Here is a 15,545-nt window from a genome sequence, read left to right on the forward strand (position 1 = left end):
GATGCTTACAAAGAGAAGGCATCAACAGTAAGAGTAATCAGAGGGGGTTTCTTGTAGAAGTTTATTATAGAGTCTTATCTAGTGGACTGTAGGATTTTAACTGAGATTTGAAGGAAGCTAGAAACCCAGAAAGTGGAGATTAGGAGAGAGACATTTTTTAGGCATGGAGGACAGCCAAGGAGAATGTCCTGAGTCACTAAGGAGGCAAGAGGGACATCCATGGTTATCAGGCATGACCTGGATGAAGATCTGGCCATAGACACTGAAAAGGAATGCTCATATAGAAAAGACCAGGAGAAAACAATGTTATTATTAGTTTATTACCATCTTAGATTCTGATGTAGATTTTTAATGTAAATGCCTATACCTCTTCAGTTTTCCTGACCTACTATCATGAATGTTTCCCAGTGGCTCACCCATTGAACTGACAAGAATATGATGTACTGATGTGTCAAATTCTGGTGACAGCCTTTTGCAAAAACATTATGTTTTCCCTCCTTCTTCCTGAGTCTCTCCAGTGATAGCTCTGATTTTTGCTTCACTGACCAATAGTAGTAATCAACTATTGTCTCAATTTTTGGGCATAGGCTACTTTATTTTTGGAGGAAAGATGCTGCCCAGTTTTGTAGATGGATGCTACTTAGGTATCATTCTTTTGTTCCCCATTTCTTTACTTTGTTCCAAGTCTAGGGCTAATATCCCCAGCAGCTTTCCCTTATACACTCAAAATAAAAGGACTTTATTGCTTTTTAGAATTGACTGTTTTGCCTATTTCTTGTGCAAAACTCCTTTTAGTTACAGCAACAGACTGCATTAGATTTCTGATAGTTCAGCTACTATCTATGATTGGTAGATGTATATAGCAGTTTTTTTTCCTCCTTTGTTTTTCATTTTAAAGCCTTACTGATATTTGTTATGGGTAGAGCAAACATATTCTTACCTGTCTTTCTTAAACATATTTCATCCCTAGCCAGTGGTCTATTGTTTTTATGTTCTAAACTCTAGTCCAGAAATATGTCTCATTCTCAGACACCATATTTTAAACTAGCTATTTACTTTCCCAAAGTAAGGCTGTTCTTCATAAATATCAATCTTAAGAGACAAAAATCTTTGCCCCTAAGATCTTCATTTCCTTCTAAGATTGTAATCTTTAGTAATATTTTCTAAGTTCTTCCTGATTATACTAGAACTAGGTAGTATTCATCTTATTTGACATATCTTTCTTAGAAGGTTCTCTGTCATATTTTTTATATAAACTCTAGGAAGATACATACTTATTATTATTATTAGGTCAATAAATAGCTGCCTTGGTCTGCCTCTTTAAAAATGCAATTTAGTGTTCATTAAAGTGTTGAAGTAAATATTAAACTAACAATCCTCAAAAGACACAAAAGTAATGCATTCTGCACTGGACTAGAATCCTTTTTGGGACCAAATGGATTAATATTAGAAAGGAAATGACTGCCTTCTCTTCTATTGGGTTCTTTCTTTACTATGGTTCCAGATGATGTTGCTTTTTAGAATAGTAGCCTTTACCAGGGAGAAATTAACCTCTGCCACTAGCACTCAAAAATGTTATATTTATTTTTGATTAGATTTTATACACAAATGTTTGAATTCATGTTAAAAGTGATAACCCAGGATTTCTTAGATAACATGGATGGTTGTTGTTGGAGCTGTTAAGAGATCATAGAGATTCATTTAGTAGTACTTGATGAAATAATCTATTAAGATGTTGGCAAAATGAGGGTAAATTTTTCCTACCTTCCATTCTTTAGCCATAGCCAGTTTGATTTTATCTATATGTTTATTTATAAGAAATAATTATTCTTGATTAATTATTTTTTACAATATATTTCTAGGTGTAGATTCCTTGACAGCCAGATGCTGTTTGTTTTCATAGGAAGCAAGATGATCTGGGGATAAGGTATAGTGAAAAAGAGGATTATTCTAATTGAAGCTAATGCATAAAGTCCAAGAGTTAATCCAAGTTTGTGCTTTAGGGAAGCTTTTTATTGTTGTATCTGGAGGATTTCCTTTCTTAATTTAAGATTGTATGTTGTATATACTTTAACGTATTTAACATGTATTGGACTACCTGCCATCTTGGGAAGAGGATTGGGGGAAGAAGGAGAAAAGTTGGAACAGTAGGTTTTGCAAGGGTCAATGTTGAAAAATTACCCACGTATATGGTACATATGTTTTGTAACTAAAAAGCTACAATAATAAAAAAGATTGTACGTTGTATGTGTCCCCAAATAATAGATTTAAAGGTATAACTTTCTAACAAGATATAAATGTAATAAACATTGGGCCATTCTGGAAAGCAATTTGGGATTATCCTAAAAAAAGTGATTAAAGTACTATGTCCTTTAACCTAGAGAGTTTACTTCTTGTCATAAAGCTGAGAATGTTACAGAATGATACTATATTTACCAAAATATTCATAGCAGTACTTCGTATAGTAGCAATAATACTGGAAACAAAGTAGGCTCATTGATGGGAGAAATAACTAAACAAATCACAATAAATATTGCATTGTAAGAAATGACAAATATGAAAAACTTAAAAGATAGGAAGGCATAGAAATCAAAGCTGTGGGAAATAAGCAGAAGCAGGAAAATTTTCACAATGTGAACATTTTAAAAAAACACCTTAAAGAAATTACATTGAAAAATTTAGCCCAAGAGAAGAGTTGAGAAAAAGTGCCTCCTTCCTTTCCTGACTTTGATAGGGATTTGCATATATGCAACATTGTGTATATTGTCAAACAGTGAATATTTTCATCTGTTTTGATGAATTAATTTCTGCCCTCTCATTTTGAATTTTTCCCATACAAGATAGTTCCCTGGGTAGGGGAAAGAAGAGAGATGTTCATAATTGAAGTTGAGATAAGAACCAAGACATCAATACAAATAAGATCAATTTTAAAATACTGACTTTGAAAATTGACAATGATCTATCTTGTCTTCTGGATTGTGGGGGTACATATTTGCAAGCAGATCAAGTTTGCATCTTGGTTTCTGTCTTTGTTTATGCTCAGTGCTCTCTGTAGCTCTGAGATTTTTATTATTCAGTAATTTGAAAATACTGAGTAATAATTTTCATATAACAAAAGTACATAATCAGGAATACTTTGTCACTGCCAAACTTGAAATGTGCCTTCTGGTGTTAATTGTAAAAATGATACCAAGAAAGTCTTTGATTCAAAGAAGGGTTTGGGGAAAAAGCTAGGATCTGTCCTGGGAGTTGGGTTTCAGTTTGTTTTGTTATATAGGCAAGGTAGTCTGTCCTCTCTCCCACAGGCGGTAGATATGAGTGACTACAAATTACAACTTTGGAGTTGCAGCTGTTAGTCTTTGGTAACTCCCTAAATTGGCAGGTTTCCAGGACTGAATAAAATCTTTTTTTTTTTTACTTCAGTCTAAAATGAAGAACTTGCAATGTTCTGAATTTGGCAAATTAAATGTTTTGGTTTCACTGCTTTTCAAGTAACCATTTATAACCCACAGATGTTACAATCAAACATTTCTCATTGGATATGCTTATGTAATTTAGAGAAGAAAAGATAAAAATTATACAACTTTTTTTTTTGCTACTGGGAAAAATGTCTAAAAGAGATGGTAGTTGGAGACTTAGGCACAAATTATACACATAACATTACTGGGACAATTGTTGGGGAGAGAGATAGAGAGAGAAAGACAGAGAGAGATTGATTTTGCATTTGGGTAAGAACACATGCATTAAAGATAAATATGAATTGAGCAGGTAAGAATGTTTCTTGCATGAGTCTTTGAATTAGAGATAATGAAGTAGAGGGAAATAAATTATAATGAAAATGCATTCATAATTATTTCTATATTTTGATGGATCCAAGATCTCCTGGGTATAGGCACAATTTTCACCTATGTAGATTGATTACAATCCTTCTGTATCTTCTCATCATATATGATTCCTATCTATGTCCTCCCATAAATCTTCCAATCTGCTAAATTCACTAGAGGCCTTCCTTTAGGTATTTGGATATTTCATGGATACTAGTGTACCACTTGAGTTATCTGTGTTATATAGCCTTTGTATTCTAGCCACTGTGCCTTATATGGGCTGCTATCCATCTATCTTTATGCTGTATTATAGGCAATAATCATTCCTTATACATCTGTTTTAATTTTTCAAATTCTATTGTGAATTGCTAAGTCAATAAATTATAATTTATTTCCCTCTACTTCATTATCTCTAATTCAAAGACTCATGCAAGAAACATTCTTACCTGCTCAATTCATATTTATCTTTAATGCATGTGTTCTTACCCAAATGCAAAATCAATCTCTCTCTGTCTTTCTCTCTCTCTCTCTCTCCCCAACAATTGTCCCAGTAATGTTATGTGTATAATTTGTGCCTAAGTCTCCAACTACCATCTCTTTTAGACATTTTTCCCAGTAGCAAAAAAAAAAAAAGTTGTATAATTTTTATCTTTTCTTCTCTAAATTACATAAGCATATCCAATGAGAAATGTTTGATTGTAACATCTGTGGCTATAGATATAATTTATAGAACTATAGTATTCAAGCTTTGATTCTACCAGTGCAGTATTATTCACCACAGGAATATTTATAGAACTTCATCATCTATAAGGCTCAACTCTTTCATTTTTATATTCTCTATATGGTGAACACCTTTGGTGAGCAAGTTTTCATTTTTTATACATTGCTTGATATTGGTAATCAGAGGATCACTGAGCAAAACTAATTTCTGATTTTCTTCTTCAAAGACTCTTACATAATCTTAATATCTCTGTGTAAGATACTTTGTGGAAAGAAAACTATATACATACATATATCTTTTTAAACAGCATTTTATTTTTCAAAATACATATAAAGATAGTTTTCAACATTCACCTTTGCAAAATCTTGTGTTCCAAGTTTTTCCTGGGGGGGGGAACCCTGAAAGCAATGAAAATACTATGCTTTAATCCACATTAAATCTCCATAGTTTTCTCTTTGGATGTTGATTTTTCCATCACAAGTCTTGGAATTGTCTTGAATCATTTTATTATTGAAAATATCAAAGTCCATTACATAATTGTGTTAATCACCACATAATCTTGATGCTGCTGCGTACAATGTTGTCTTGGTTCTGCTCACTTCAGTTAGCATCAGTTCATGTAAGTCTTCTTAGGTTTTTCTGAAATCAATCTACTCATCATTTCTTAGAGAACAGTAATATTTTATTGCATTCATATTCCATAACTTATTCAGCCATTCCCCAACTGATGTGCATTCAGTCAATTTCTAGTTTCTTACCATTTCAAAAGTCCTCAAAAGAAGGCTGCTACAAAATTTTTTGCACATTTAGTCTTTTTCCCTTTTTTATGATCTTTTTTGGAATACAGACCCATTATAGATACTGCTGAATCAAAGGGTATGCATATTTTAAAAATTTGGACATAGTTCCAAATTGCTCTCCAGAATGGTTGATCATTTTACAACTCCACCAACAATGCATTAGTTGTCCACTTTTCTCACATCTCCTCCAATAGTTCTCATTATCTTTTCTTGTCATTTTAGTCAATCTGGGAGTGGTGAAGTGGTACCTCAGAGTTGTATTTCTTTGAATTTCTTTAATCAACAGTAATTTAGAGCATTTTTCAAATGACTAGAAGTGACTGTAAATTATGCATACAGATTTGACCATTTGTCAATTGGGGAATGACTTGTTATTATAAATTTGAGTCAGTTCTCTATATATTTTAGAAACATTTATCAGAACCCTTATCAGAAACAATGCATGTAAAAAAAAATATTTCCCAGGTTTCTGCTTCCCTTCTAATCTTGACTACATTGGTTATATATATATAAAACCTTTTAAATGTAATGTAAACATTATTTAGGATAGATTTTTTTTTCTACTGAAACAAATACTTTTTTGTTTGTGTAATCAACAGATGATGGATGCTATGGGATCTTCTTGTATATTCTACACTTCAGTGAAATATGTGATTGTAGATGTTTGTTATTGAAAATTGTTTAGGAAAGCTTGCATGTTCCCTTCAACTTATTTTGGTTATTTTGTGCATAAGTCATTCTCATGAAGATTTTACATGAAAATAGGTATATGAAAGTAGGTATCAGTAGTTGCTGATGTCTTTTTTCATCTTTTTGATAATAAAATCATTTGCAATCTTTCCCATTTTTTTGGTAACTTCTCTTGGACATACATTGAAAATTGATCCCTAAGGGCTTTTAAAATTGTTTTGCTTACAATATGGGTTTTTTCAGTGTGTATTTGGTTAAGTCCAGCTACTTTTTCAAACTTTATCATCTTATTTTGTTTTGCCTTAGTTTTGTTTTTGTTTTTGTTGATCTTGACAAAAAACACAGTCACAACCAATATAAAGTCTCTTCCCTCAAACAATATCTCCCCCATTTAACAAGTAATTGGTCTGACATATTTCTTTCCACTTTTGTCATTATTTGTTAACAGAAAATAAGTTTTTAAAATTTTAAAAATAATTTGGTATTTATGATTTTATTGGATCTGATCAGCATATATTTATATTGTTTGGTACTGTCTTAATTTGCCTGATTTATAATTATTGTCCATATTTTATTTTGGCATTGATTTCATGTGTCTCACAAATACAGATCTTCCCAAATACTCTGAATTATTTTTAATTTTTTAAAATTGCTATTTTTTGTTGCAATTTAAGCTATGAGAGTCCCATTTGAGGACAGCTAGATGGCGCAGTGGATAGAGCACCAGCCATGAAGTCAGGAGTCCCTGAGTTCAATTTCGGACTGAGGACACTTACACACTTACTAGCTATGTGACCTTGGGCAAATCACTAAATTCAAATGCCTCTAAAATAAAACTAAAAAAAAAAAAATCTCATTTGCTTTGGTTGGTTGATAATCAAATATTTTATACATTTTGAAATTATTTTAAATGGGATTTCTCTTTCTATTGTTTTATTATAAATGTTTTCTCCATCTCTTTCAGTGGTATCAAATTCAAATGGAAACAGGGTCTGTTAAATTGTACATAAGGACCCCTACAGTCTATACATTAACATTAAAAAGCTCATATTAATATTATCTATGTTCTATTGAATGTTATTTATTTTATTAAATATTTAATAATTACTTTTTAATCTGGTTCTATTTGATTCCTCTCGTCTAGAAAATCAATAAAAACAATAAACCCTGATTTGTAACCCTTGGTGATTTCTGAGATTTATGTGCTTATGATGAAAATATGACAATTTATTATTCCCAACTGAATCCAGTTGACTTTGGCATATGCATGGTCCTCATCTCACATTGTAGAATATATTTTTGCAATGGGAGTTGAAATTTTCTTCTTTTCCTCCTGTGAACGCATTCATTCTTATTTTTTATAGATCTTTTTTTTGCTGAGATATTCTGGACTTATTTTTTTACAATATTCTTTTTGATTAATATACATCTTTTACCTCTCACCTCCCCTCTATGCACTCTTCCATTCCTCAATTCAATATTTTAAAATACAGGAGATATTTCAAGCCTCTTCCTCTACCATCACTTCTTGTATTTTTAAAAATTCTTCTTTTTATCTTTAATACCTTGAATATTTTCAGAAATCTCTAAATTATTCATCTAATGCTATTTTAAATATATGTGTTTCTATTTATTTTTCTTTTTATTGGTTTCTAGAGATGAAGTAATTATTAAATTATTTGTGTTTTTCTTAGTAATTACATTATCCATTCTGTGTAGCTTGAAGAATTTATAAATTGAAAAATCTGTTCTTTCTTAACACTCTAAATGCTACACTTTTAAGGTCCTCTCAGATTTTTTATTAATGATTAGATTTGCAGAGGATGTCATTTTAAGTTTTGTCTTACGTTTCTTTATTTTCTAGAATATAGTATTTCATTCTTTCTACAGTTTCTGGGAGATACACAATGATCCTGTGTTGTCCAAATTTCAGATATTGTGTCATTCAAATTCCATTCCTTAATACCACAATACAGTTTGTTAGAACAGGAGTAGAGTGTGCTGGCAGAGATTGCAACAGGATCAGGAAAATTCTTAAGTGTTTCCCAGAGTACAGGCAAAGGGATCAGGTTGTGCACTGATAGAGCATGAGACTGATTAGGCATGTGGTCTTATGAAGGGAAACTATGAATGAGTGAATGAAAAAAACAAATTTATCTAGTGCTTATTGTGTAGCAAGCACTGTGCTTGCCTCCATGGCTCCACTGAGCATACAAATAAATAAAAATTAGTACTTTCCCTCAAGTAGCTTATATTCTAATGAGGAAACAACACCCTTAATAGAATGGTGTTTGAGGTTCATGAGCAGAGTCACAGAGGAGTAGATTGAGATACCTTCCCCAAGGAACCATCATAGAGGGGAATGGAGGATGGCATGGTGGCTGGTGTGGAAATGTTGATAATGAAGTCAAGCATGATTGGAATCTGGGTTAAGCTGTAGTGAATTGTTGAGATAACTACCAGTCAGCATGGGTGAAGGGAGTCTAGAGCATGAATTCTGAATATGAAAGGATTAAGTTCCCCAGGGTTTCATGTCTAGACTGGACAGTATAGTGGCTAGTATGGAAAGATCCAATTATTAAAACCAGGCTTGGTTAGAATCTCCCAAGAGTTCTGTTGTGTGACTAAGATACCCACCAATCAGCAAATAGCCAGGAAAGAATATCTTTGCTATTCAGCAGAATTTTTCTATTCCTTCCAGACTTGATGATTCAATTCCTCCAAGCAGGGTATCTGAGTTAATTTAGAAAGCCTGATTTGCTTTCTTTATGCTCAAGAACTATATTACTGTGTTCATCATTCACACATGCAAATATAGTTTAAAAGCACCCCCTAATTTTATGTCACTTTGTGCTCCCCTTAGATAGTCCACACATTCTTATCATTATCTTTATCCGTGCATCTTGTGGACTTTTATCTCTGTTGCTCAAGTACAGAGGCTGCCTTATTTATCCTTGTATCTTCCCTTAACTCTTAATGCATTGCTTGATAATTTGTGTTTGTTGAATGAAGTCACAAGTTTTAGAAACTGCTGCTGTTTATGACTGTGCTAATTCATCTTGTGGTCTGTCAGATACTTTTGTTTGGGAAAAACAAAACTCTCTAACTCTCTTCTCCTCATCCTCCTCCCCACCCCCTGTCTCCTAAGATAGATAACTTAGATAACAGTCACAATGGTATGGAAGGATGGTGGGATGGGCAAAGCTTGAGGATAATTGATTAGAATAATTGACAAGATAAGTTAAGGAGATTGATGAGAGCATGCATATGCCAAGGCAGTGGCAAACTCATTTATATGTGTGTTCTTCTCCATGCAATCTTCAGATATTGACATCTGGGACTTCAGTGACTGATCTAGTTGTTAGACATAGTGAGGCCCCTGAAGTCCTATTATGGATTTACTTCATTTTGCCAAAATTTTCCCCTTCACGCTTCTATCTTTCTATCTTCGATCAGATGATGTGACTTTGTGGTACCTTAAAACAATTTTTTGAGTTAAAAAATAAAACATAAACCATCATAGTCTTCATATGGCTCATTTATTAGTTATGTAGCAAATAGGATTTGTTTTATTGTTTTTTGACTAAGGATTGGATCAATGCAGGCTAATTATCAAAGCAAAAAAGAACAATAATCACACTTGTAAATTATCATCATAATAAATAGCATTTATGGCTCTTAAAGGTTTGCAAAACACTTTATAAACACTTTATCTTTTTCACAGCCATTCTTCCTATTTTTCAGATGCCAAAATGAGACAAGCTGAAGTTAAGTATTATCAGCATTATGTGGCTGGTAAATGTCTGAGGTCAAATTTGAACTGAGATCTGTGCTAGATCATATCTAGAAATCTGTTCACTGTATGTCCCAACTTCATAATTTCATTCTTTTTTTTTTAACTGTTTCACTTTTGTCATTTTTTCCTTAATAGTTAGGACAAAGCCCACCACCTATTAACTACTTAATAAATGCTTGTTGATTGATTGACTTCAATTTCAAAAGCTCAATGATAGTTTGTTTATATCAGTGTCAGGAAAACTGGAATTCAATTCATTTCTCTGGCACATATTTACTGTGTAATCTTGGGCAAATCACTGACCATTTTACAGATAACTAGACTGTTTTGTTTGCTCAGTCATTGTTTAATCTTGTCTGACTCTTCCTGACCCCATTTGAGATTTTCTTGGCAGAGGTCCTAGAGTGGTTTATCATTTCCTTCTCCAGTTCATTTCACAGATGAGGCAACTGAGGCAAACAGGCTTAAATGACTTGTCCAGGGTCATGTAGTTATTAAGTATTTGAATCTAGATTTAAAATCAGGAAGAAGAGTCTTCCTGATCCCATCCTATCACTCTATCCAGTGTACTACTAACTGTCCTAATAATATCAGAGATCTGCAAGTGAGATGTCAAAATCTAAGGCAAAACAGTTTCAACTGGTTTTGATCAGAAGATGGAAGTTGGGCAGTATTTGACTGATAGGTTTTGGAATGATTTTGTAGAAGGTAAAATTGCTATAGCATCGGGGCACAAGTGTTGAAGATGACTAATTTAAAATTTTGATCAGGAAAACTGGAGATTGATACTGGTAGATTCCTTTTGAGGCTAGGAAGATGAGGCCAGGTTAAAAATAGGAGCCATGTTCCCATAACAAAGCTAGAAAACTATGTAAGGCTGGAATCACGGATGGATGATAAAAGGTGCAGATAGATACATGATCTGGGGATAAAGAGATTGGTGTGAAGTCTAAGAAAATCGCTGAGTTCTCTTCTAGATGGATGAGTTTCTGACTGAGAGGATTTATGGGAAATGTAACTTTTTAATAAATGCTCAAGATTTTTGGGAAACCTGTTCTTAGAAAAGACAGTCTTTTCTGGATTTAAGAGCACAGATGGCTATGATTTCATAGAAGACAGAAAATAAGCTGATTCTAAATGGCCATGGCTTCTTTTGAATTTTTAGGTTTTTACTTTCTTCCTGTAAAAAAATAATGATAGGTCTTTAGTAATGGGAAGGGTTAACCTAACTGATATTGTGCTTTATGCCATAACCAGATCTGTTTCCCCAGGAAAATGCTAAGTCTGATTAATGTTAAATAAGGTAATTATGAGATTCAAACAAATATGTGGAATTAAAGAAATTTCATTAATAGATAATCCTGCATTTTTATGGATCCCCATGAATACAGACTGTATTATTACATAATACACTAGATTAATAGTTAACTTGAAATTAATATTAGATGTAAAGTGGAGATAATTTATTAACTCAATAATGATTCTTCCTGCTATGGAAAAAGCAAGGTAGGCATGGTATAACAAGCTTGTAATGCCTGCTACTGGGGAATCTAAGGCTGGTGAATCACTTGAGCTTGGGAGCTCTGAACATCAGTTAGCTAAGTCACTTGGGTATCTGCACTAAGCCCAGCATCAATATGATTAAGCCCTTCTCAATAAGAGTTCAGTGGGCTAACTGAGGCAATATGAACCAGCTGTGGTCAGAAATGAAGGATCAAGTGTTCTCTGCTGGTATCATTAATGGACTCAAAATGGCTGTTGCATTTCTCATCTAGGTAAGATAGGGAGTCCTCATTTCAAAGAAAAAGAAAAGGAAAAAAAAAACTTCGATCTCTCATTTTAAGTGACATGCACATTAGCATGTGTATAATTATTTCATTGCATTTTTGTTATAATTTCTCCTATTCACCATTTATATTATATTTTCTTATTATGACCTTTCTAAAATAGTTATTTTAGTCTGATTGTCATGTCTCCTCACAGGTATTCTGTATAATAGAAGCCTATTAACGTTCTTGACAAAATTAGCAGCAAACCCTTTCAAAAACATTTTTCAAGTAGAGTGTCATTGAACAGTGTCTTCATTAAATAATTTCTGATCATTCTCTACCCAAACCCTTACTTCTTCTGTCTCCCCATCCACACATCTTTTTTAATCATTCTGTCATTATCACTTGTTCCACTGATGGAGACAGATTGTTTTTCTAAAATTGCAGACAAAATTTCTACTTTCTAGAACAGCTTTGATTATGCCTGTTCACATATTAGTTCCATTTAAATATTGAGTTCATTGAATTTTACTTTTATTTTTCTTGTGTGTGTGTGTGTGTGTGTGTGTGCATTTGTTTCTCTTCTTCCTTTCAATTGAACATATAGAGTTGTACAATAAATTATTCCTTGGCTATATTGATTTGAAGATTACATAAGACTTTATTTTAGCTTAGAGACCATTCTAAAGATAATTTCATTGGAATTAGCATTACAAAAATCCCTGTGAAAATGCTTATTTGTGTGATAATTTTGAAAAAGTCTCTTATATATCTCCTTTTTTTTTTTCTAGAAAAGAAGAAAGCAAAAAAGAGCAAAACTACTAGTGATTGGAGAGAGCGAAGGAATGCCATTAGACTCAACAATGAGTATACTGTGGAAACTTTGGTTGTGGCTGATGCTGATATGGTTCGATATCATGGTGCTGAAGCTGCACAGAGATTCATCCTCACTGTGATGAACATGGTATGATCTTAGAGACTCAGATTTTCTTTGTTCTAGTGGTTTATGTTTAAATTTTTTCTATCTTCTTGTCATCATTGTATTACTAAACTAAAGGAAGAAATATAGGATACAGTATATTTTGAAAGATCTTCACCTTTTTAGTCAAGGTTTCTAAGAGGGACAGTCCATGGTCCTTATTGCTGGAGGTCCTTGGCAGCATTAGTACCAACTCAAAATTATTGGACAATTTATCTTTGTTGTATCTGTTGGTGAGCCAGGTGTAGTTTAACAAAGGGAAAACCTAGAAGCTAAATTTTAGAGCTAGAGAATTCAGTCATCTCATTTTATGTAAAAGGAATTTAAGATCAAATAGCCTTTCTATCTAAAGATAGCCTGTACAAGATTGCCCTCTTGATTTGTATAATTTCTCACTAGAGCATTGAACTCATGTCAGTATCTTTCCTTTGTCATTTAACCTTGGTTCTAGGCTTGTTTTTTGACTTGAGGTCATACCACAAGAAAATGATAAAACTGGAACTACTGAGTAGCACTCTTGACTTAGGAACCTTACTTTTTTTTTTTAAACTATTCTATAAAAGTAAACTTCATTTGTAATCTAGTAAACTGTAATATGGTTTGAGTGCCTGAAGTGAGTTTGTTATTTAGAAAATAGATGTTATTTGTTCAACTAATTTTAACACTTATAATTAATGTTGATAATAGTTCTTTGTGATTTGCAGCAATTCATTGAAGTCACTACATGTATTATTCTTTTCATTTTATAGAGAAAGATAATACAGCTCAAAAAGGGATGACTTGTCCAATGCCATACAATTATAAAATTTCAGATTTGGAATTCAAAGTTGATTTTTTCCCAACTCTTCACCTATTTTTTCTAACATGTCATACTATTTCCCAATACAATGTAGATTATCTTCTATTTATAATATGTATAGTGAGATTTTCATGAATATTGTTTTTTTGAACAGGGTCATATATATCAAGTTTTATTTTCTTTAAAAATCAAGGGTACTTTGAAGTCAGGGTTGTTTTAACTGAGTTATTGTTATAACTCACTCACTTTTGAGAATAATGAGCTCTCTTTATTTTTAATAGAAGTAATTCAATTTGTAAGATTGAATCAATTACTTATTGTCTGGATATGATGTGCAGTACAATATGGTGGCCATAGGTGATTCTACCATTTTCTCAGCCTTTAATGATGCTCAGCACTGTTTTCTCAAAAGAAAAGGGAAAAAAAACGCTTTCCTTCATTTTCACAATTCAAGTATAACCCTGTGGTATGGATAATGATGGGATTTCAATGCAAGGTTCATCACAAATGTAATACCAAAGAATAACTAATAGCAGGTAGTAATTCTCTAGACCCTTTCATTTGTGGGTAATTTATTTGATACACTTACTTAATTCTATTTTTAAAGTTATCCCAGGGCATAGGTTCAAGGGATAAACAGTTATTATGGTAAGAAAAATAGCAATGAGAACATATAATTAAGGCTATCCTATTTATTTATATCATTTCCCCCTTTTTTTGGTGGGCAGGGATTTAACTGTTAATGTGAAAGGAAGAAGTGGGGAAGATTTAGGGTGATGTTTCCCCTGCTGATCTGTGTCTACAAGCAGCACAGTAGCAGCTTTTTTTGGGGGGGCAAGACACTTAACCTCACTCTGATTTAATTTCCTCATCTATAAAATGGAGTCTAAGTGTTCTCTAAAATTCCTTCTAAAGTTTTGGATTTTATGAATTCCTGAGGACTAAATAGGAGAAATTTATAAATGTATGAAGATTGGTTAAGCACACTTACATTTACTTTCAACAGATTGGCTTTACTTAAATGAAATTCACCTTAAAATGCAGTGAAAAATGCTTTAGACTCATGATTCAATACCTTTTTTTCTGTCATAAAATTAAAGGGACCTCATCTAGCAATAACCTATAAAAATACTTTTTGATGATTAATAGAATAAAGAAAAACCAACATTTTCATGCATCTTCCCTTTGATGCTTAGTAATTCTGTAACCATGGACAAATTATTTAAATACTCAGCCTCAGCCTTAGTAATTATTTACTAAATTAGAAATGAGTTATTATTTCTTGTGAAGGGAGTTCTCATATAAACTCACAGATGATTGATATATTAATAAAAATTATTAAATGGCTAATTACAACTGAGTTTGGAGGAGGGGTTGTAAGCTAGAGGAAAAATGAAGAAGACTATCCTATGCCTTAATTTTTAACAAACATGAAAAACATGTACTTTCTGATAATGGTATTTTTGTAAGATTTTTTAAAATCTGTAGTCATTGAAGTTTTATAATGATCCAAATTGAGTCACTTTGCCCATTAATTTGGTGAAACAAAAGAATTTCATTTGAGGATTTTTGTGGAAATGTTAGGAAACTATGCTATTTGATATTTTTAAAAACAATTTTTTAAACTAAGGAGTAAGAGTGGTAGTGATTTAAGTTTATATTCATAGCTTCTTACCAGCTGTGCCTAAGAATCTTGTCATTAGGGCATAGTTGGCTTAAAACAAGCATAAACATGAAGCAGTGATCTCTTGAATGTTATCCAAAAGACAAAATGTTTCATGTGTGCTTTCAGGCATAAGAATGGTTTTCTCTTTGGATTTTTATGCCTTTATTATTAGATGATAGCACCTTTCCAAATACATTTTGTGGAAAACTAAGATAAATAGCTATCTTACTTCAAAGTAAATATGGTCTCTAGCACAATCTATATTTTCTCTGTACTTATAGAATGAAGGTAAGAACAAAGAAAGAAAAACTTTCCTCTTGTGTGGAAATAGAAGTATATCTAACATTATGTTAAAAGTGAATCAACTTTTCCTTTTATTTTTTGTGATATTGTCATCAATTAAAACTCATAAATTTTGTTGTGACTTTATATCTATATCTATCTCCATATTTTCATTGTATTTTATGGGCCATTATAAGTTAAACCAATTTTGGTCAGAGA

General features: G+C 32.5%; 1 protein-coding gene across 1 annotated transcript in view; it reads left to right on the plus strand.

Annotated features, from left to right (window-relative positions):
• Positions 1–15,545, plus strand: part of ADAMTS17 (ADAM metallopeptidase with thrombospondin type 1 motif 17) — a 507,844-nt gene that overhangs the window by 69,443 nt on the left and 422,856 nt on the right. Inside the window, exon 4 of the mRNA XM_051980996.1 lies at positions 12,392–12,564. Within this exon, the coding sequence (XP_051836956.1) occupies positions 12,392–12,564 (173 nt within the window). The remainder of the gene's footprint in view (positions 1–12,391; positions 12,565–15,545) is intronic.

This window comes from Antechinus flavipes, chromosome 2 (genome assembly GCF_016432865.1).
Source record: "Antechinus flavipes isolate AdamAnt ecotype Samford, QLD, Australia chromosome 2, AdamAnt_v2, whole genome shotgun sequence".
Classification (NCBI taxonomy): domain Eukaryota; kingdom Metazoa; phylum Chordata; class Mammalia; order Dasyuromorphia; family Dasyuridae; genus Antechinus; species Antechinus flavipes.